This window comes from Myxocyprinus asiaticus, chromosome 3 (assembly GCF_019703515.2).
Source record: "Myxocyprinus asiaticus isolate MX2 ecotype Aquarium Trade chromosome 3, UBuf_Myxa_2, whole genome shotgun sequence".
Classification (NCBI taxonomy): Eukaryota; Metazoa; Chordata; class Actinopteri; order Cypriniformes; family Catostomidae; genus Myxocyprinus; species Myxocyprinus asiaticus.
Window position 1 is genome coordinate 48,835,781 of NC_059346.1, and position 22,950 is coordinate 48,858,730.

A 22,950-nucleotide genomic window follows, 5' to 3' on the forward strand; every position below is an offset into this window, starting at 1 on the left:
AGCAGAATCCGTTATCAATTGGTCCGCATGCAAAACTCATGAACGGTTTTTTTTTTTTTTTTTTACTTAAACGGGGAAGATTTGAACACAAAAAACAAAAACAATTGTTTGAATATATAAATTTCGAGGATTGTACATCATACAAATGGAAATCTGCCCGTGTTTCCTCCAGAAATTATTTTGAAAAAATATGTAGTAATCACAAACGACTGTGATTGGTGCAATCTGAAAAGTGTTGAGAAAAGGAGCAGTTGTCACGTGACAACGCTTCCCTTGAGCATATATTCGCCGCTTCAGAAGAGGTCGGACAATAATTTACACATTACCATTGATACTGAGAACGTTTAATAGTAATTTAAATGAAAATGAAACATAGTATAAAGTTAAAGTATTTTCTATGTGGTAAAATTTCCCAAATGTTGGTCGGGATATTTCCGATCTTCTGAAAGTAGGTAGGGGCATGTTTGTTTTTTTGTCTTTGTTCTTATTGACATTGTACATGTTCTTATTGAGTTCAGGTTCAATGTTTTCACTCAGTTTAGATTTACAATTGAACCCTCCCACTTGTTGCACAAAAAAATGCATAAAGGTAAATTAAGTTATGCAATAAAAGATTAAGGTCCACCAATTCGTGTTTTTCATCAGCCACCAGTTTTTATTATTTTTATAATCGGTTGCGAAGCCTTTATTACAACAAACCTATAATCATTAGGATACATTACGTTTGTCATACAAGTACACATCAACTGACTATCCCTTTCCCTTTTTGAGCAACCCTGAAACATCCTTAATGTTAATAGAAATTGTTAATTTTCACTTTTAATTTGTATTATATTGTAAGGTGTTTGGTTATGTTCTATTTTATTAAAGTAATTGTTTTAATATCGTATTGTTAAACAAAATAAAAACATCAAAACCCCGTAATTTTCAGGCTCCAAAATATTTTTTAAAACACTTTAATCTTGACATGCTACCTATAGGGTACACTGTGAAGTCTACTGTTGCAAATAGCAAAAAGTCATCTAATACCTAATTTCCAAGTCCACAATAGGTTGCACTGGCTTCAGTGGTGCTTGTTCTATATACATGGTGACAGTAGGTGTAAAATTTCTCTGTCCACAAAATGTGTCCCTGTGTAGCTGCATGTAAAAACCTTTGTTTAGTAAACTGTAACGGTCAAATACATTTGGAATTACACAAAAGTTTAAAAGAAAGTGGACCCAGACAGAGCATTTTGTGTTCACAAAGCATGTTGTAAGTGAACCACATTGACAATGCCGACATCAGAGATAGTCCGAGTTAATTTGGAGTTTACATACAACCCAAGTGTGTAGGGAGTCATTACATAACAGTGAAATGTACAAATGGGAAGTCTTAAAAGCCCTAATTCATAATATCCCCCATACATAGGAAAGGAAGTGATAATGTTGAAATTTATGCACAAGCTTGACAATGCATTTCATGTAATGCTTCCAACATTGTAAAGTGACAATATTGAATTAACAGTATATGCAGAATTTAACTATGTACACAACATATAATATCCATTAAGTAATGCATTACAGGCAGTTAACAATCAGTGATTTAGTAAAACATTATATACATTAGTCACAAGACAACGACTACACAAATCCTCAGACCTCTTAGAGACCAGACTATATGAAATGATAGTGTCACAAATTCCTTGTACAAGGAATCACCATTAGTTATTTCAAAACAATATAGCAGTGCAGTTTGATTGTATTTATATCTCACTACAATTGTCATTTCTAAAACCATCAGATAAGCCATATTAAAAGCAGCTTATTTTGTGGCATGAGACAAAGCCTTTTTGTGTTCAAATGCAAATGTCTACCCCCATTAAACAGAACTGTCAGCATGACCTTGTCCATATGTACATAAACAGTGATCATAATTCTTCCTCAGACACGTGGATCTTACTTTCATAGGACACAAGAGTCTGGTAAAGATACTCTCTGCTTTGGGTACCATCGACAGCATTCCTCTGGTCAGTTTCCCGTCCAGAGGTGCCACCTTTTAGCTGATCTACATAATCGGTGTTCCGATGGAGAAATAAAATGTGGTCAAGGTGTTTAGATCCCAATGTGGCCCTTCTTTGGGTCACTGTAGACTCTCTTGGGGCAAAGGCCTGATCTGCAGAAACAGCAGTAGCAGGTATTGACAGATATTTTCGTGCCAGTCTAGCCACGGCAGGAAACCGGTGTTCCTTGTTGAGCCACCATTGCAGAGGTGAGAGACTACGTCTAGAGAGGGGCTCTGCAATGTAATCTTCCAGCTGCTGGTGAATCTCAGGCATTCTTTCAGTGGGGTCCTCCCCCAAAAGAATGTCATACATACTCTGGGGAAGAGGACTCATTTGTATACGAGCATTGAGCTGTAAATCTCCTCTTAGTGGCGATGTCAGAGTAGTCCCACTAAAAGGTCTTTTACTGATTCTTTTTCTGGTACAACTGCTGATGGGCGATCCAATCTCAAGTGCATTTTCATTGACCTGTTCTGGAGATGACAAAGCAGAGGGCTTGCATGGTTGCAATTCAATGCTGTCGCCCTCCTCTCCTGAGCCACATGATTCAGGTGAGTCCAAAGAAGCCATCACAGGCATTTGCAAGGGATCATCTAACTCAAAAACTGGAGGTTCTCCACTTTCATCCACAGTCTCCTCCATTTCCATGCTTTGTACCCTCTTTCTGATCATTCCTTCTTTGCTTGCGTAAGCTTGAACCGAGAGAAGCTCTTTCACCTTGTCATGCAGCTTGCTGCGGGCATGTGGACTGAGAAACCGCAACTCTTTAAAACGGGGGTCCAAAAACGAGGACAGTACAGCAGGGCTGTCCAGAAGAGCATCTTCATCGCTCAGACTCCAACGTTTGTCCATTCCAGCACGAATTCTCTCCATAACTCCCCTCACCACAGGACAGCTGCACTCTGCAATTTTCTGTCCAAGGAGCCGGGACACTCCTTGGAGGCATGGCATTAGGGCAGAAATGGGGCCATTGATGTCCTCACTAAGAAACGATGCTGCAATGCGGACAGTCTTAAGCACTGGGACAAGTTCGTGTATAAGACGCCACTGATGATCTACCAGGTTTGGTGCTACTTTTTGCTCCTCTAATACTGAGCTTATCACCCATTTGAGATCCAGTAGACTCTCACACATCTCAATGGCAGTAGTCCAGCGACCTGGGTCATTCAAGACTAGACTTGCTGATTCTTTATTAACAGCCTCTGCTTTCTGGCTCAGTGATGTAGCAGCATTCACATTATGCTGGAAATGCAAGACGATGCCTCGAGCATCCGCAAGAACTTGTCTGACGGTCTCTACACAAAGCCCCTCCTGCACACAGAGTTTCAGGGCCTGTCCTGCACAAAGTAGAGGTGCCCAACCCTCAGGAAGATTATTAAGAGGAGGATGGCTGGGTCCAGCAAATTCTAGTTGATATTCTGGATCAATGGCCATATTCTCTTGCCCCCTTGACTCCGTTCTAGAGGGGGTGTCATGCACAACACAGAAAACGAAATGATCTGGAAGTTGGAACTCAGACAGTACTGCTCTCAAGGTGTCCACAAAATGAGCATGCCCTCTTCTATATCCGTTACCATTTAATTCTGGTATTGGCCGGGTCTCAAGCACACAACGTGCCAGGCGCCAATGAGAGTCTACAAAATGCGCACTGACTGTAAGGTAGGACTGACCATCTCCTTCAACCCCACATCCTTCTACAGATTGCCAGTGTTCAGTGCAGAGGGCCAAAGAGTGAGAGGCTAGTCCAGTCTGCAGATGCTGCTGAAGGTATTGTTTAAGAATATGGTAGCGATGCCAAAGTAGGCTGCCAAGCAGAGATGGAGAAGGCACTGAATATTTAGGCTCTAAGCAACCCAGTAAAAGTCTGAATCCCCTCTCTTCCACTACAGACAATGGCTGAAGATCTCTAAATATCATCTCCAAGATAAGATCAGTCAACACCTCAGCTCGCTTGTTACTGCAGCCTCTTGCACCACTGCGGTTGCCGCTGTTTCCAGCTGTGCTGTTCATCTCCCCTGAAGAAAAATTATACATTAGGCAGCTCATATGTGTATCTTGTTGAGGATCGGCATTAGAACTAGATGTATTGCCTCCAGCAAAGCCAGGGGCACATGAAGTCCGAACAGGCTTGCTTTCCCCAATATCATGTAGCAGCACCGCTTGCTGCTCCTCTTTGATAGTAACGGGTAGCATTGGCTGACATGTAGATGTCAATGCATTGCCTGTGGTGTTGCATGCTGTTAATCTACTACGGTGTAAAGTGGTCTGAACCATGTGAGCTGGTGCTGCTCCTTCCCAAATGCCGTGTTTGCGTCCTAAGTGTTCTCTCATGGAAGTGGTGCTGTTGTGAAAGGAAAGCTGTCTCTTACAATGGTTACACTCCACACGATGAAAACTTAACTGAGTGTAGTGGTTCCACACTTTTGATGTGCGTCGATCAGAATAAGGCAAAAAACTATCCATTTTTGTCTTAAGGTTTGGTGCATCAAGACTTCCAGGATACCTTTGAGGTGGGAGATCCATGTCTGTGGTGAAATATGAAATTAAAAATTCAAAGTATTAATTTAAAATGATTACACAGGAATTTAAATAATTACTTATCTAGCACATCTATGTTATACATTTCTGTCATAAAAAGGTTGTGATGTTTTCAGCCTACATCCTTAATACAGATATCAATGTTTTAACATTAAATAATTTTTTTTAGAAATGGTATGACATGGCTAGTCCCCTTGGAACTTTTTATAAACGTTACTACCATGTTCCACTGGCAGTTTTCTGGAAGAGATGCGTTAACCAATAACCAGACCAACACAGATTTTCTGTGCTAATTTTGGGTCAAAATCAGCATAATTTTGTGGAAGGGATTTAAACAGTAAAATGTTTTAAATGTAGCGGAGAGTACTACACTCCTATTGGTAGAATTATTCAATTAGCCAAAATATTTCATAAACATGCAAGGGGTGGGGAATGTGTAGAACTTTTATAAATGACAGATGTCACAATTCTGTGTAAACCTGCTGGGTTCTGAGTGTGCAAATTCCATTTGGGCCTACAAATAACATTTAAAAAGAAAAAGGGAAAGGGACAGAGATAGAGATCATCTCAAAGCTGACACTCCACTATGTCCCACCCCCTTTATTTAATGTTCTGAGAAGTGATCATTTTATTTTTACTTTGGACATTGTTTTAAATCAAAACTTTCACTATTTTTTTTTAGAAGTTTTAGAATCACTTTTCCATAATAATGTTTATCATTTATATCGTTATTGACCACAAATGTCAAGAATATCTTGAAATAGATTTTTACTTATATCATCCACCCCTTTTATTTGCTATTCTTAATTCAAAATATGCCTTGATGTAAATATGAAGAACCGACTTTACCAGCACTCTTTTTATGTATATACTATATTGAGCACTGCTGCTGAAATTTCACATTGTTCATTAATTTTCTTGAAGCAGCGTAACACTTGCTTGTCCCAGTCAGCTGCACGCTTTCTACACTGCGCGCAGTAGCGATGTTTCCTTTGTGAACTAATCTTTTCTTTTTTTTTTTTTTTTTTTTAAACAAATTGTTCTCGTTCACCTCCATTCACCGACTCATATTTCTTGTTCACTGACGTTTCTCCATTTTGAAGTGTGAGACTGCTTTGGTGCTTCTCATGCCTGTAAAGACTGACTATAGTGCAAGCAAATAGCATTTGAATGTGGGCTGTGAAGGAGCATATCATTGGTTTTACCCACTGAACAAATACGCCCTTCACTGAACAAGTGAGGATCAGGATTTGTTGACCAACTGAAGGAGAGAATGAGGTATGTTGTTTGTTTACTTGGGTAATCTCATGCAGCAAGTAAAGAAAGTGGCTGGATGAATGAGTAAAAGTGACTGATGACATTACAGTGAAATCAAGATTTATTTGTATCATTTATTAATTATTGTTAGGCTAATATTGTTTTATTTTTTATTTTTTTGTATAGTCTTGCATAGCAGTTTACAAAATGATAGCTATGCTTTGTCATTTGTGATGCTTAAACACTGTTGAATGCTCTTAGTAGATTTGTAGATAAGTATAATTAGACTTGTTTTGTTGTGAACTACTCTGTGCTTTAGCAATGGTTTTGTGACTTAAAACACATAAAAGTCGATCATTTGTTGCCACCTACTGGTTAAGGTGTGACTTACAAAAATTGTGAGATTTATGTGACATTTATTGTAGTAATAGGGTTTTGAGGTCTTAATATATCTTTAAACTATAGATTATTATACCACGGGTCTGCTGAATGCAGATTCTGATTGGTTGACAGACGTTCTAAGGTGTGCAGTTATTTTTCAGTAAACGTGAAGCGTCTTGACAGCATAACAGTTACATATCACTTTACCTAATTATTTCAGTTATTGTAAAGAGCCATACAGGTTACCACAGCAAAATAGCCATAACCTGCCTCTGACATATTTCAAACGAGTTTCATCATGTATGTCTCTTCACTGCTGTGAAGTGACATGACTGACATAACTTCTCCCTGCATGCGGCACATATTAAACTAATAGATCATTAAATTCTTTGTCGATAATTTTCCTTAGGACTGCACGATATTGACGAAAAACGCGGTATGCGATAACTTGTTAAATAATGCTATATGATAATATTGACATTTTATTTAAATATAATTAAAAACTGAAAATGATATAACCAACATGTTCTTTTGGGGATGTAGCATCACTACAAATTCTGAAAATAAACAGCAATTTTTTACTGTTGCATTGAATTAAATGTAATGTCACAAATCTAACAATGACAGCTTTCACATCAATGTGAAATAATAATTTAATTTAAATAATCACCAACTCACAGGTAACATCTATAGCCTCTGTTATTTCTCTATGATGCTGGGAGCCTGCAGGATATGTTGTTGAGCTCTCAAAACCTGATGCTATGGATTGTTGCTTAGGTTCAGGAAAGAGGGTTGATCCACCTGTGCTTGAAGATTTTTCTGCCAAACAAATCTGATACAAATTTTTGTGCTTTGACTTGAGGTGATTGTAAAGGTTTGTAGTGTTTCCTCTTTGCGCTGCCACCCGTGATTTACATGTTTTACATAACACTTCAGTCTGCATGTAGTCATCTGTTTTGAAGCCAAAATAATGCCATATAATTGAGGTGCTTCTTCGTTTTGGCACTAAATCGTCGGCAGCTGCTGAGGGTGCCCTGTGCAGACTCATGTTTTTATGCTGCATTCCAGGCAACTCAAAACTCTGTATTTTCCCACCTCCGACTTGAAAATAATGACTGGAACACCACTTGAAGTCAGACATCCGACTTGTGAACACAGAGTGGATCAATCAACGCAGACTTCAGCGAGTAGCGTCATTTGACGTCATTTCCAAGATGCCACGACCTCCGAGCATAAACTGGAGCTGGGTTTTGTGAAGCATAAAAACAAATTTTTAAGTATTTTCATTGCAGGAAATGTCTGTATATTAAATATACAATAAATGTACAAGAGGACATTAAGAAGAATTGTTTGTGTATCAATCAATGCCTACGTTTTCACCTATTTTGTTTGTAAAAATAGCTACTAGAGGGACCTGGGTATCTCAGCGAGTAATGACGCTGACTACCAACCCTGGAGTCGTGAGTTCGAATCCAGGGCGTGCTGAGTGACTCCAGCCAGGTCTCCTAAGCAACCAAATTGGCCCGGGTTGCTAGGGAGGGTAGAGTCACGTGAGGTAACCTCCTCGTGGTCACGATTTGTGGTTCTCGCTCTCAACGGGGCGTGTGGTAAGTTGTGTATGGATCGCGGAGAGTAGCATGAGCCTCCACATGCTGTGAGTCTCCGCGGTGTCATGCATAACGAGCCACGTGATAAGATGCGCGGATTGACGGTCTCAGATGCGGAAGCAACTGAGACTTGTCCTCCGCCACCCGGTTGAGGTGAGTAATGGTGCCACCACGAGGACCTAGTAAGTAGTGGGAATTGGGCATTCCAAATTGGGAGAAAAGGGGATAAAAAATAGCTACTAGATAGCCAGCTAGCTAGCATCTGGAAGACTGTGCATGTGTTTATGCATTTGGCATGTGTTCATGTGACCATGACGTGTGATTGACTGGAACGCACTGAGGTCATAAGTGGGCAATTTCAACTCGGATATTCCCATATGTAATAATGGGTCAGACTAAAGATGGGTTTTGTTGGGAGAGATCTGTTTTATTGCTTGCTCTCTTGGAGCATTTAAATTTCATCACATTTAATTAGTAACATGCAGGGATTTTAGCATATATAACATTGTGTTCATTATGCAGTAATTTTAAACAAATGCACTCAACCCAAGGATATACAGTATTCGTGACAGTGGCATACAATTAATATTGTTTCAAATGATAATGTTTTAACGGTTAATATTATTTTTCACACTTGATACTTTCTAATCACCCCTCAGATTGTGTATACATAATACTCTCATGCTGTCCAGCAGGTGAACTGAAATAGTATGTGAAGTGTCTCGAAAGTTTTCTTTCTCGTTGAGTAAATTAACAACACACTTATCATCGCTGCTTCAGCTGGTAGAGAGATGCGTTTTATTTTTGCGATCTGCTCGCAAGAGAATCGTTTGCTTCTCTTGTTTGTTTTTCAAACTTGTCAAGTGATTATTTCTTCTCACTCAGTGACGGTAATGGGCGGACCAGCTCATAGGTGCGTTGAGCCACCTACCATTATGGGGTAAAATTGTTTTTTCGATAGCGCCACCTACTGTAAAGGCGTGACTGTGCTAACGGCGAACATTTGAAGCGAATGCTAAGTATTTGAAGTAAAAAAGCGAAGTGCTTTCTATGGGAAAGGGCCATTCGTCAGTGATTCGCCTCATATTCGCAACGCCTTTGGTGTGAAAAGGCCTTTAGACTACCAGTTTTCTACCAACGCATCACGACAGCTCGTTAATTGTCTCGCATATGACCTCACTGGCGCGAACGCGCACACACTTTGCTTGCCTAGTCAATTCTCTGCTATCTGCGTCACCGTAGACATAACTTTCTATAGTATTACAGTCATTCAGCTATCACAAGCCCTTGTGATATGCATGTTGCGATATTTACATTATTTTGATAATTGTTGCAGTACTAATATTATGGTTTGTGTTTGGCAGAAGAAAGTCATAAGGCTTTAGATTGACATGACGGTAAGTAAATAATGACTTTACATTTTTGGGTGAACTACTGTTTTCCTTTTAAGCCTAAAATACATTACACTTTGTGTCAGATGAATTACAACTGAATGACAAACATTAAAGACATGATGTCCACTGAACTGTTAAAAATGTTTCATAAAAGAATTTGATTTGCTAATTTTTGTTTAAGAGGATTTCAATAAACATTTTATTCTTCATATTTAACTTCATGCTGTCTTCGCAATGCATCATGGGATTGTGGTTCGTGCCCTCATGAAAGACGGCAAGCACAGTCTTGTACCTTTGTCTTTTTCTCAGATTTTCAAATACTTTTTTGCTTCAAATCAAAGTTTGTAATGATTTGATTCACTTTGGAGCTGATTGATTTGGTTCATGGCTTAAAATTCTAAGACTCTTTTATGAAATCCCAAAGGAAGAAATAAATGGGAAAAAATACTTCAGGAACAAAGACGGCTAAAAATGTGGGCGGGCAATGTTGTACCAGAGCCCTTCTACCTATTTTAACGTACAAGGTTAGCATCATGGAGCTATAAAATAAGGTTAGCATAGTAATGCATACCGCGGCGACATTCTATGGGCGGTACACTGGCGAGGAGACAACATGCCGTTCTTTTTGAATGGATGTCTATGGAAGAGATGCTTCAGTACGCTTAATAAACTACTTTTGAGAGGAAACAGCTAATCACTTAATGAATTGACCGCCTGTACGCTAATCTTCAACATGTTGTACACTAAAAAAAAATCATGTTAAATTAACTATGTGTGGAGTTTACTACGACAAAATTGCTGTTTTATGAGAGAACGCACGGAGAATTTTGCGACAGGTAGGTGTCCGTTTACGACTCTCCCTATTCATTTGTATGGTATCAGACGGTGACCCACTGTCGTAACACGCTAGTAGACCGTTATGCTTTCAGCTATGTTAAAAGCTCTGTTTGATATGGTCATAAAAACGCCTTGCTTTATACATGAATTAGTAAAAAAAATATATATATTTTAGCTAAAACATGTCATACTGAAAGACATAACATTGCTTGAAATGTCGTATCAACTATCCGAAAACATTTTGTGCTTGCTGTAAAAAATTAATAAATAACGAGTTTTTGTTAAAATGATAATTACACCAATCATATCGTCACAAGAGCGTTTAGCCAGGGTATACTACTAAAGTACGCATACAATATTATACTGAAGGTGGAAAAACATCCAAATGTATTTCTTCCGGGCCAGCATAAGGGCCATCCACATTGTATCACGTTCCAACTATTGTACAACATATCATGCACCTCCGAAACAGACTGTTAAAGTGATTTATATAAAACGTCACTGGCCTAACTGTTCTACTGAAAATGTCTTATCTTCGAAAATAAATAATACCTCACGTGTGAAATGAAAAAGATCACAGAATTCCTGCATATCCTCCGTCGCGCGTTTGCGAGCAACACACTGGAACTGGATGTGTGCTTGGCGCGGTGGCCACTGAGGTACCAGGGTAAGTTGTGTACACTCAAGAAAAGCGAGAAATCGCCATAATTCACGTTAATGGGTGATACCTAAACCATATTGCTCACACATAATTAGTAAATCAAATTAATAACTCGTAGCTATTTATAAATGAATTTATGGTTTAAGTAGCGTTGCACTGCTTCACTGGTCTTTTGAGAAAATATGTGTATATTTTGTGACAATCCCTAACGGTGTTACGGCGTCTGTGCGAATTTACTTTTGATTTCCGCATGATGTGTCAATAAAACAAATAACGTCATTACAGGCGTTGTGATTGTGAATTCGATATTGCTTGGAAATCTTTATAAAGAGCCCAGTGCAAATCTGACCTGACTAAATGGATTACTCTGGGAAAGAAAATGAAGCTTTGGCCATCATGGCTGAGGCAGACAAGATGATGAAAACGTCGCGTTCGTTGTTTGGATCGTTTTTTGGGTAAATCCACAAATGATGCACATTTGCTGCTCTGCAATAATTGCAGTAATGAATATGCAACATAGAACTTTATAATGCTTATAAAAGGGCTAAAATGCTTGTTTGCTGTAAATAAATTTGCCGTGTATAATTTGTTTATAACCCCAGTTATAAGCAACACTGATAGCGTTGCATAATTACTTGCATTGCGTTGCTCGCATTTATCTATATTGTCGCTGAAATATACATTTAAACCTTGAACTGATGATTTTTTTTAAACTAAATTAGTGAGCCAATTTGCATTTATATGTGTGTGTATACACACACACACACTGGTGGCCAAAAGTTTGGAATAATGTATAGATTTTGCTCTTATGGAAAGAAATTGGTACTTTAATTCATCAAAGTGGCATTCAGCTGATCACAAAGTATAGTCAGGACATTTCTGATGTTAAAAACAGCACCATCACTATTTGAAAAAAGTCATTTTTGATCAAATCTAGACAGGCCCCATTTCCAGCAGCAATCACTCCAACACCTTATCCTTGAGTAATCATGCTAAATTACTAATTTGGTACTAGAAAATCACTTGTCATTATATCAAACACAGCTGAAAGCTATTTGGTTCATTAAATGAAGTTTAACATTGTCTTTGTGTTTGTTTTTGAGTTGCCACAGTATGCAATAGACTGGCATGTCTTAAGGTCAATATTAGGTCAAAAATGGCAAAAAAGAAACAGCTTTCCCTAGAAACTCGTCCGTCAATCATTGTTTTGAGGAATGAAGGCTATACAGTGCTTGAAATTGCCAAAAAACTGAATATTTCATACAAAGGTGTACACTACAGTCTTCAAAGACAAAGGACAACTGTCTCTAACAAGAACAGAAAGAGATGTGGAAGGCCCAGATGTACAACTAAACAAGAGGATAAGTGCATCAGAGTCTCTAGTTTGAGAAATAGACACCTCACATGTCCTCAGCTGACAGCTTCATTGAATTCTACCCGCTCAACACCAGTTTCATGTTCAACAGTAAAGAGAAGACTCAGGGGTGCAGGCCTTATGGGAAGAATTGCAAAGAAAAAGCCACTTTTGAAACAGAAAAACAAAAAGAAAAGGTTAGAGTGGGCAAAGAAACACAGACGTTGGACAACAGATAATTGGAAAAGAGTGTTATGATCTGAACCCCATTGAGCTTTTGTGGGATCAGCTAGACTGTAAGGTGCGTGAGAAGTGCCCGACAAGACAGTCACATCTATGGCAAGTGCTACAGGAAGTGTGGGGTGAAATGTCACCCGAGTATCTGGACAAACTGACAGCTAGAATGCCAAGGATCTGTGTCATTGTGGCACGTGGAGGATTTTTTGATTAGAACTCTTTGAAGTAGTTTAAGAAGTTCTGAACATTTTTTTCAAATTGTAATAGTAATTTTTCACGTTATTAATGTCCTGACTATACACTGTGATCAGTTAAATGCCAAACTTGCCATTTGAGTACCGATTTCTTTCCATAAGAGCAAAATTTGTTCATTATCCCAAACTTTTGGCTGCCAGTATGTGTATGTATGTATGTACGTATGTGTATAATTATTTTTTATGTTTTATTATTATCTATGTCTTGCTGCAGTTTTTGTATTGTTGTACACTGGAAGCTCCTGTCACCAAGACAAATTCCTTGTATGTGTAAGCAAACTTGGTAATAAAGTTGATTCTGATTCTGATGGCTTTTTGGACCACTCACCAATGCAGGTCTGCTCTTGTTCTTCCATATATAGTCTTTCACCACTGTTGGCTATAGTGGGGATGATCAGTTGATGTTTCACTCTCAGGTGTTTAATCATATTAGCATATTTAAGCAGATCTTAAAGTTCGTTTTGCACAGTTTGCAATAAACGGTGCCATCGTCCATGTTTTTGATGAAGTATTACCAGGCCATAGAGCAATGTTTGGCCTTTGCACTCACACTGATTTCGCGATCTTCTTGCTTCATGTTGTCCATGTCTGAAAACACTTTGTGCTAGTGCAGTCGACAGCTTCATATGGCCCCATTTAATTGTTTCCGAAAACAGTGCTCCCTTTCTTGACTATCCAATTAACCTTCCTTCTCGCTTTTGTTCATTGCAGGAGTTCCTCCAAGGTTGAGGAGGCATGTGACATGTATGTAAGAGCTGCCAACATGTTCAAGATGGCAAAGAACTGGAGTGGTATGTTACATGGCAACTTCTGGACCACTTGTTTGATAAAACCAACATATAAGTGTGTTCAAAAAGCTTGCATCTAATGCACCATTGCTTTATTCCATTGTAAAAGCTGCAGGAGGCGCCTTCTGCAAAGCTGCACAACTGCATTTGCAAGTGCAAAGCAAGCACAATGCAGCCGTGAGCTTCATTGATGCTGGCAATGCTTTCAAAAAGGCTGATCCTCAAGGTACAGCTCTCATTGTTCTCCCATATTTTCACTTACTGTACCAACACAAATTTCTCTGTGTGCATAATCTAATTCAGAAGAAAAATATACACATGGTTTGATTTGTACTGTGCTTCTACAACTTCTCTATACAGAGGCAGTAAGCTGTTTCTGTCAGGCCATTGACATCTACACAGATATGGTGAGATAAAACCATATTAGAAGTATTCAAACACTGATAGAGTGCTCTGATTAGGAACTGCCCTTACACATTCACTTCTGTTTCCACAGGGACGTTTCAACATTGCAGCGAAACACCACATTTCTATAGCTGAAATCTGTGAGACGGAGTTATTGGACATAGACAAAGTAAGTGGGATGTGGTCTATTTATGTAAAAGTGGCAATTGGTATCTCTAGATTAATCTAAGCAATTGGTCAAAAGTATGAAAATAATTTCCTATCCGTTCAGATGACACTGTATTGAATGTATCAAATGATAAAGAAACCCTTGTGATGTGAAAAATAAAATGGACTCAATATTTATTTAATTATATATTTGTTTACAGGCGGTTGCTCATTATGAACAGGCAGCAGATTACTTCAAAGGGGAGGAGTCCACCAGGTAATCTACAACATTCTTTGTGATCTCATGAATTTTAAGTAATTGTGATGACATTTGTGCCAAAAATTGTTACATGGTTCATTACTCGTATCACAGCATTTCCTGTGTGAAATGTCCACAGAGTGGCGCTAAAAGTAATTTAAATTTTCACCGAAACAGAAGAAGTTTTTAAGGTTAATGTTCTATCGAGTTTTACAAAAATAAAAACCACCTTCCTAGCCTAAAACGGACAGTGTTCGAAAAAGAAAATGTGACAGCAAAAGCTAAAGCTACCATGTCATTTTGTGGCACTTCTACACTGAAAAAACAAATGAGTTGACTTTACTCAGTAGATTACGTAAACTCATTTCCTCAGTTGAATTGACTAATAGCGTCTCCAAAACTTGTGTAATTAAGTTCAATTAACTTGGTGTTCATATAGAGTGACCTTAAATGTTTAAGTTAAGGTAACTAGTTACAAGTACACTTATTTCAGATTTGCTGTTTAAATGTTGTTGTTTCTACTTAAGAATTGTAATTTAATTGACTTGAGTCATACAATAACAGCTTATAGCTGAAGTATGTAATTCCTGCACCACTAGTACACCAATTAATGGAATTGCAAAAATAATGTTTTCAGAACAGATTTTTGAACATTTCTCCTTGTTTAAATGTGTCTCCTGTGACCACTATGTGTTCGGATGTGGAGGGGAGGGTCTCTGTTTCATGATGACAAACACCAATCGCTGTGAGTGTGTTACTGCATGATAATAAAGCGCAACAAAATCAGAAAAGACAAAGAAAGCGCGAAATCCGGTTTCTCCCATATGTGGTTGAAATTTAATCTAAGCACAAACGTGTCAAGCAGAATTATCCGTTATTTTAGTGTATTACCTGTATTAAAGGAGTTTCAGGTGTTCGTGCTTCTCATCTGTGTTGATATCAGACACAATAAATACAATTTGTGAAGCTCTCATGATGGTGTATGTACCCGCTTTTTTTTTTTTTTTACATTTTCCAATCGGACGGCTATTTTTTATTTTTTTTTCTTCATTTAAAGCCACTTGTAAACGGCAAAGTTTAAACTCTTGTTTAAGCGCAGCCGTTGATTGACAGGTGAGGGGTGGTGCTTCATTGCTGCCGGGACGCAAACAGGATGGATTATCATTTACACCTCAAATGCAGTGTGGTCACATGCGTTTTTGACCACATTCGTATGTGGTTTTTGTGATCTGATCACAAAACGGTTCAGATCCCGTTTAGACCTGTATTTAATGCTGATCACGTGATCGGATCACCCGAAGTGCATCTTAATACCAGGTGGAAACAGGGTCACAGTGTTTACAGTTTTCGAGAAAATTAACGTATGTATGGCTTACTTAAAGTTGTCTCTGCATATTAAAGGGATAGTTCACCCATTTACTCACCCTCATGCCATCCCAGATGTGTATGACTTCCTTTCTTATACTGAACACAAATTAAGATTTTTAGAAGAATATTTCAGCTCTGTTGGTCCATACAATACAAGTGAATGGGTGCCGAAATTTTGACGCTCCAAAAAGCACATAAAGACATCATAAAAGTAATCCATATGACTCCAGGGGTTAAATCCATATCTTCTGAAGTGATGTGATAGGCGTGGGTAAGAAATGGATAAATATTTAAGTCCATTTTTGCTATAAACGTTTCTCCATGTCAAGTGGGGTGTGCATGCATGAAGAATGTGAATCACCAAAAACACAAAAAGAAGGTGAAAGTTAATGTGGAGATCAACTGAGCAGGGAGGAGAATTCATTGTAAAAATTGACTAGAATATCAATCTGTTTCTCACACACACTTATCATATCACTTCTGAAGACATGGATTTAACCACTGGAGTCTTATGGATTACTTTTATGCTATATTTGGAGCTACAAAGGTCTGGTTACCATTTACTTGCATTGAATGGACCAAAAGAGCTGAAATATTCTTCTAAAAATCTTCATTTGTGTTCTGCAGAAGAAAGAAAGTCATACACATCTGGGATGACATGAGGGTGAGTAAATGATGAGAGAATTTTCATTTTTGGGTGAACTATCCCTTTATGTTTAAAACTATATAGGGAGTGTGACACAATAGAAAAACTGTATTTACCGACAGCAAGGATTGAAGAAAATATTTTAACACTGAAAAAGTTACTTCAGTTTTTAATAAAGAAGGTGATAACTGATTCTAGGTGAATAATTACATTTATTTCTCTATTGCTCTATTGGTTAAATTTTAGTACTATTTGATTGCGCTCGAACAAGCTTGTAAATGTAGTTTGTTAAATGTATGTATGTTAAAATGAATCTCCTTACAAGTCATGCGCTATGGTAAAAGTGTTCAGATGTCATAAGATTGCACTATGTGAGGAACAGGGTAAAAAATAAAGTGTTTATGAACTAATGATCTGCCGTTTTACTCGTGATTTGTGTGAAAGTCAATCAATTTGATTGTTGTAGCGCCTCTAGTTTTCATTTCACCAGGAAGCTGCTGCAATACGTACAACGAGCCACGTAGAAATCATTTTGCAAAAATGTAGGTATAGTAACGTGAATCTATGAGACCAGGTTGGCATTTTTAGAAGTGTTGTAGAACATTTGAGGTCAGAAGGCAACAATATTGTTTCTCTCTCTCTCTCTTTAGTGCAGCCAACAAGTGTCTTCTCAAAGTGGCAACCTATGCAGCTCAGATGGAACAGTACCAGAAAGCCATTGAAATATTTGAGCAGGTGGGTGTGGCTTGATCTAAAATTGGATGAAAACTGTTTTATTTACCCTTCATATTAATTGACCTGATTGTCTCCTGTCCAAATGTTCAGATTGGAACTTATTCCATGGATACTACCTTGTTGAAGTATGGTGCTAAGGACCATTTCTTCAAAGCAGCACTGTGTCACTTTTGTGTGGATATGCTCAACTGCAAGGTGATTGCTTTAGTCTTCTCAAAGTGTAACCTCATTCATACTGGGCTCTGATCCCGGGATATTGGCAGGATGAATGCCGGGGAGCCTTCCGTGTGAATGCAAGCCTGTGCCGGAATGCCCAAAAATTTGATCCCGGGATCAGACCCTAGTAACATTGCCGGGGTCAATCCCAGGACGTGTCTGTGTGAACAAAAGCAGAGCTGATACAGTGAAGGGTGTGTTGTAGTGATGATGCATTTATCATGCGAAGGAGAAAGTTTGTGTGCAGAATAGAGAGCCAACAATTTCATGGTGTACCGCGGTTTAAAAACATATGGCTGTCATAAACCGTTGCCATTTGTTTTTTCATTCACGGCATTGTGTGAATCAGGATTTTTTCTAATTTTTTAAAATATACAAGTAAAGAAATTAAAGTTGTAAATATCAGTTAAATTAAGAAACAATTGGCTACATTTACAGCTTCACCAACCTGACGTAATAAAATAAAATTTTCATTCAGAGTGAAGCACACCACATGTCGGAGCTTGAACTTTATTCCCCCTCATATATGGTGCGGTTGAAGTCTGCGATGTACAGTACTTTGGGTATTAAAAATGTTAAAAGTAAACTTAGGGTATTTAACCAAATAATTGTTTGTAAATTGTGATGAATGTGAAGAAAAATGTGCCGTCTCATGCAGGGAACGCTCTAAACCTGAAGTGCAATCTCCATAAACATCATTCTACAGAATTTGGAAGATAAATGAAAATACGGTAGGTAGAGGCTAATTAATTTTAGACCCGCTTACATAAGAAACACAACGAGATACACTTTTACCAGTTTTGTAATGACTCCGTATAGCTTTTTAGGTGCTCGACACAGCGATTGCAACATTATGACAGGCCATCTGTTTCTTTGTTCATTCTTTTCTTAACCCTATAAAGGGCAAGAACATAATGGTACAGAAAATGTATTTATTTAGTATTTTCCACACATTAGGCTCCAATTGATACTTTTCTGTTTTTCTTCAAAAATAGCTTTTATTTTAAATTTTAAAGCTTGTAGAAATCATGATAGATATGACATCTGCCTCGATGCTTAATCGCAGCGCAACAGTTAGCATACAATATGTATATTACTAATACATTTTATTTGTCAAGTTTAAAAAGTGCTTAAGGCAGACAGAAAAAAAATGGCAGAGCTAGTCCAAAAAAAGGAAACAAAAGAAAAACACCAACAAATAAAGGGCAAATGAATAATCATTTTTGATTGTAATAAACGCTAATGTCTGAAGAAAAAAAGTACAGTTTTACCTTGTCTGTGTAGTTGTTTTCTTTATTTTTAAGAAGGCAGACCTGTTTACAATCAAATTACATTACAAACGCAATTACTGAATCGAATGCACAACTAACTGTTGCAGGGCAGTATCACTGAAAAATATTCGTTTTTTAAAATATAATTTTTTATAATATTGCAATGCAGCTTGATACTGTGCATGTTTTTTTGTTTTTTTCTTGTTGTTTTTATGTTTACTTTCAGTCTTTATTGTTCTTGGGAGACATTTCAGTTGGTAGACAGCAGACAAAAACACAAAAACTATTTACATCGAACAAAACAAAAATGATCTTATGAACTTATGAGCTGTTTATAAAAGTAATCCTAACTGTCACAATAAAATCATTAAAATTGGCTATCATGCAAATCTCATACAATGACCAGGGAGATACTCGCCATCCACACAAACGATTAAATTAACCGTCAGTTTAGTTTTGCCATATGCAGTTTATTTGCTTTCAAAAGAATGAAAGAGCAGGCTTCTCGAGAGAAAAGACGCTTTTATCAGTAAACTCAAGACACTTTACATTAGACGTCAATCCGTGATGTCACTTTTTTGTTTTTATGGGATTGTCTAGGGATGTGTGTAAAATGTAAGCACAGATTACTGGAAAGCTCTCGCAGTGTGAATGAACAAATTTGGCAGTTCCAGAACAGTTGCCGGAATGACTTTTCCTTGGATTAATCCCGGGATCTGTGTGTGAAAGGGGCTTTGACTAATATACTCAGAAATGACTCTGTAAACTCACTGATCTCTCCTTATTTGACCCTTCTTGTTGTCATCAGCTGGCTGTACAGAAGTATGAAGAAATGTTTCCTGCCTTCTCAGATGCCAGAGAGTGCAAACTTCTTAAGGTTTTTGAATTTTTCTCTTCCTTTCTGTTGTGTGTAAAATACAAAGAATTAATTTGCTTTGTATTTTACTTATTGTTCTTTAGTTTAGGATTGTGATCCCAGAACTTACACATTTCTGGGTCATCATCACTTGAAATGTGCAGTGCAACCTTGGTTTTAGCGTGGTGTAACAACATAATTAATGCATAATCTAAAATAAGATTTTCTTGGCTAATTTTAATTTATCAGAATACTATAATATTTTTGTTTTGTTTTGTTTTTCTTGTGTGTTTTTTTTTTTTTCATGTTTATTCATGTTGCATTAACTAATGTTGATGTATACAACTTTTAATGTAGGGCCCGCATAGAAAAAAATAATGATCAAAATATTAATTATTACACTCTTGACCCAATACAAAATAGGTATAGTTTTTAACGTTTAGAAGCTTTACTTTATAATGCATGTAAGCATTATGACCAAAACTGAACAAGTGTTTTGAAATTTGCAGACCAATCAGAAGTATTGTGTTTTGATAATTTAATATGAATTTTGCACTGCACATTTTATTGTAATCGGTAAAGAAATCAAACTGATGTCATATGTCGTTGGAAAGCTCTCAAAGAGTAGAATACAACCAGCCTATTTGTTTTACTCACAGACAAAATTTGTACAATGTGCACACGGCACATAATGTGCAATCTGGCTAAAAACACATTAGCTTTCCTGGATCAGATGACTTCATTGGAAGTACATTCAGCGTCATGGAACACTAAACCAATCGTATGAGGATTCAGATCGCTGCAACCAGAGGTGGGCAGATAGGTTCACTCTAATTACATATGGCCACCAGGAGATGGCGTCAAGTACATGACACAGACTCAATGATGGCTCAAATGACACAGAATGGAACTAAATGAGAACTCGTTACTCATGTCTGCATGCTTTGGAGAGAGAGCAAACCTTTAGTCATTGTTGTATATGTATGTGTAATTATTTCTTATGTACAATTATGTTTTATTTGTTCGGAGAGGCTTTTGGACAGTAGTATAAATTATTTTTGTAATGCTATAACTTTTGAATGCTTTATCATATCAACACAAAATTTTACTCAGTTGCAGGTGACGTGATTGTGAAAAAGAAAAAAAAAAAAAAGTTTTTTGTTGCCACCTTATTTACACCCTGAGATATATAATGTCAAATCTGAAAAAGAAGAAAGCAAGTTAATTGTTCACTCAAGTTTATTTTGTTTTTTCCCCCTGCATTTTCTTGGGGCTGAGAGTCTCATAATTATCATAATCTATATCATTCAAAAATTTGAAACATTTTCTTTAAAATTATACCAAACACTTGACCCTCTTTGGGTTTTTTTTGTAGAGTTATAAGTCTTTAATGTTGGGCATGCAGCTGAAATAGACACCTGCAGAGCTTTAAGGGTTAACATTAACCGAGATTAATGAACGCTGAAAAAGTGTTATTAATTGTAAATTCATGGCAACTAATGTAGTTAACTAATGTTAACAAATATAACCTTAATGCAATGTGTTACCAAGTTTTATTGTCTACCCATTTTGTGACATTTTATGCTAAACGAATTAATCAATTGTCATGCTACTGCATTTCCCACTAAACAGAAACTTCTTGATGCCCATGAAGAACAGAAACTTGATGCATACACTGATGCAGTAAGTCCTCCCAATGTACTGTTTCAAGTTTCACATAATTCACTTGACACATTTTAACTGTGGTTCATTAATAAAATGCAAGTGCAATATACTTTAATCAAAGAGCAATTTAATGTAATCATTGTTTTGTCCATGTTGTTTTGATTAGATTAGGGAATTTGAATCAATCACAAGGCTTGATCAGTGGCAGAACACGATGCTACTGAGAATCAAGAAGACCATACATGATGAGGAGAATGACCTACGCTAATGTAGTCCAAGTCATGATTCCAAGCAGACTGCATCTTTTCATCTCGTGTCTTTCCTCTCACTTAAGAGTGATTCCTTAAAATTACCATATTTATTATTTATAGACCTTATTGACATTAGTGCCATATTCGATTTTTGACAGGAATGAAAATGAGTCTGTGAGAATGGCATGCACAGTATAAAGCTATATAAAGGCCCTATCACATCTATTTTTCGCAACTTGTGATTTTGTTGTCTACTGAATTCTTTTGGAAAGATGCTTTTTTTCTTTTTTTTCCAAAGTTTCATCTGTGGAACTGTTTAAACAACAGAACAATCCATTAAAGAGATGGTAGGTCTATCCTTCACAGCCTCGTTTTCATCCCTGTCAAAAATCAAACATGGCACTACTGCGAATAAGGTCACTTTTGTAATCTATGTAAAAGTTACTTGCACTTTGTTCTTTTATTTTTTTATTGTTTTTTGTTTTTTCTCCCAAATCATACTGTCTTCGAAGCAATTTATCTTTTATCCCAAAGAATGTTGTGAAGTCTTTTAGAACGACAACTTCCCTTTGTTATAAATTACATTTGATAATTTAATGATCATTTTGTTACTAATCTGGTCATAACATATTAATGATGATAATTCTAGATTTGTACATGGAGTTACTAAATCCTGTAACATTTATCAGCAAGAACTGAAACAGTGCTAATTGCTGATTTATTGTTTTTCCTCTATGGAGGAAATTTCCAACAGTTCTTTCTTCAGTTAGATCTGTAATGAAAACTAACAAATGACTCTAATTTCAACATCAATGGTTATTCCAGTTTTGTACCACCACATAGAAGAGTGAATCTGCATGAAGGAAAATAATTTTATAGGACTCAAGTTTGTGTGGCAGTATTCTTTCCACTCTTTGTGATGAAGATTATATTATGGTGATCATGGTGAATTTAATTTATTGGTGTAATTTATAATACTTACAATACAAAACAGCATCATCTTCAAAAAACATTGTTTGGATACATTTGCATCTCAGTAGGCCTATTAGAAATATTAGGCATTTGAAATAGATAACTTCTGTTAAATCTTGCAATTCGATGCTTTTTGTCTTTCATTTTCATCTGTAAAATATGTTCTGATGCATAAGACTGAAAAGTCACGTATAAATACAGGAACTTGAGCATGATAATCGCTTGGCAGAATAAGCTTAATTTAACCATGAAGTTTGAAGGCAAAAAAGGGTCAATTGCAGTCAGTAATAACTGTATGATATTGTAGGGCATGTATTTATTCACCAAAGCTGTTATGTAAAACTAATTAAAAAAAAAACAATAAATGATCTGACTCCCTCCAATTGACTTTTTAAATGACTACTTGTTTTCATATTAATGTGATTATGTTACTGTACTAAAGGGTATTAATACTTTCTCATTACTGATGGATTTGTTTAAAACCTTGACCTTGAGAGATCTCTTTGATGTATTTTTACAGGTCTATGTGAATACACAATCAGGGTACATACTAAGACACTGTTTGAACACAGATATAACTGATTAGCCCTAACTGAGCTGGAACATCACTTAAAGAGGATAGTTTACCCAAAAATGAAAATTCTCTCATTTATTCCCCCTCATGCCATCTTAAGATGTGTATGAATTTGTTCTGCTTAACACAAAGATTTTTAGAAGAATATTTCAGCTCTGTAGGTCCATACAATGCAAGTGAATGGTGACCAGAACTTTGAAGCTCAAAAAGCATATAAAGGCAGCATAAAAGTA

The 22,950-nt window shown here is 37.0% G+C and overlaps 2 protein-coding genes across 7 annotated transcripts; one reads left to right on the plus strand and one right to left on the minus strand.

The window, feature by feature from the left end:
- Positions 1–632: 632 nt before the first annotated feature.
- On the minus strand, positions 633–10,704 carry si:dkeyp-117b8.4 (uncharacterized). 4 transcript variants are annotated; one of them, XM_051664285.1, is made up of 3 exons: positions 10,611–10,699; positions 6,899–7,463; positions 633–4,569 (listed from the first exon to the last, which is right to left on the minus strand). In XM_051664285.1, exons 2-3 carry the CDS (start codon positions 7,359–7,361, stop codon positions 1,910–1,912), a joined length of 3,123 nt encoding a protein of 1,040 aa, XP_051520245.1. In that variant the 5' UTR covers positions 7,362–7,463; positions 10,611–10,699; the 3' UTR covers positions 633–1,909. The 4 variants fall into 4 exon arrangements, with proteins under 4 accessions (XP_051520245.1, XP_051520235.1, XP_051520254.1 ...); XM_051664275.1 differs by having other exon boundaries at positions 10,616–10,698; XM_051664294.1 differs by lacking the exon at positions 10,611–10,699 and adding an exon at positions 7,601–7,627.
- Positions 10,598–22,521, plus strand: LOC127421457 (alpha-soluble NSF attachment protein-like). Of its 3 annotated transcripts, XR_007893995.1 has the most exons (12): positions 10,943–11,174; positions 13,276–13,355; positions 13,462–13,578; positions 13,713–13,759; positions 13,849–13,926; positions 14,126–14,181; positions 16,828–16,912; positions 17,003–17,107; positions 19,208–19,276; positions 19,915–20,066; positions 20,888–20,938; positions 21,087–21,173. XR_007893995.1 is itself a non-coding variant. In XM_051664530.1 (11 exons), the coding sequence occupies exons 2-11, from the start codon at positions 13,307–13,309 to the stop codon at positions 21,186–21,188; spliced, it is 759 nt and encodes a 252-aa protein (XP_051520490.1). In that variant the 5' UTR covers positions 10,598–10,725; positions 13,276–13,306; the 3' UTR covers positions 21,189–22,521. The 3 variants fall into 3 exon arrangements, 2 of the variants coding, with proteins under 2 accessions (XP_051520490.1, XP_051520480.1); XM_051664530.1 differs by lacking the exons at positions 10,943–11,174; positions 19,915–20,066 and adding an exon at positions 10,598–10,725 and having other exon boundaries at positions 21,087–22,521; XM_051664520.1 differs by lacking the exon at positions 19,915–20,066 and having other exon boundaries at positions 21,087–22,521.
- Positions 22,522–22,950: the final 429 nt, after the last annotated feature.

What these genes read in the sequence shown, in the direction of transcription:
- si:dkeyp-117b8.4 (XM_051664285.1), bottom strand. Translation starts at nt 7,361, where the DNA reads ATGTCTGACTTCAAGTGGTGTTCCAGTCATTATTTTCAAGTCGGAGGT. An exon ending in AGAGGCTATAGATGTTACCT is followed by an intron (nt 4,570 to 6,898) that starts GTGAGTTGGTGA and finishes ATTTCACCACAG; the next exon opens with ACATGGATCTCCCACCTCAA.
- LOC127421457 (XM_051664520.1), top strand. Translation starts at nt 11,077, where the DNA reads ATGGATTACTCTGGGAAAGAAAATGAAGCTTTGGCCATCATGGCTGAG. An exon ending in CCATTGAAATATTTGAGCAG is followed by an intron (nt 16,913 to 17,002) that starts GTGGGTGTGGCT and finishes CCAAATGTTCAG; the next exon opens with ATTGGAACTTATTCCATGGA. An exon ending in GAGAGTGCAAACTTCTTAAG is followed by an intron (nt 19,277 to 20,887) that starts GTTTTTGAATTT and finishes CCCACTAAACAG; the next exon opens with AAACTTCTTGATGCCCATGA.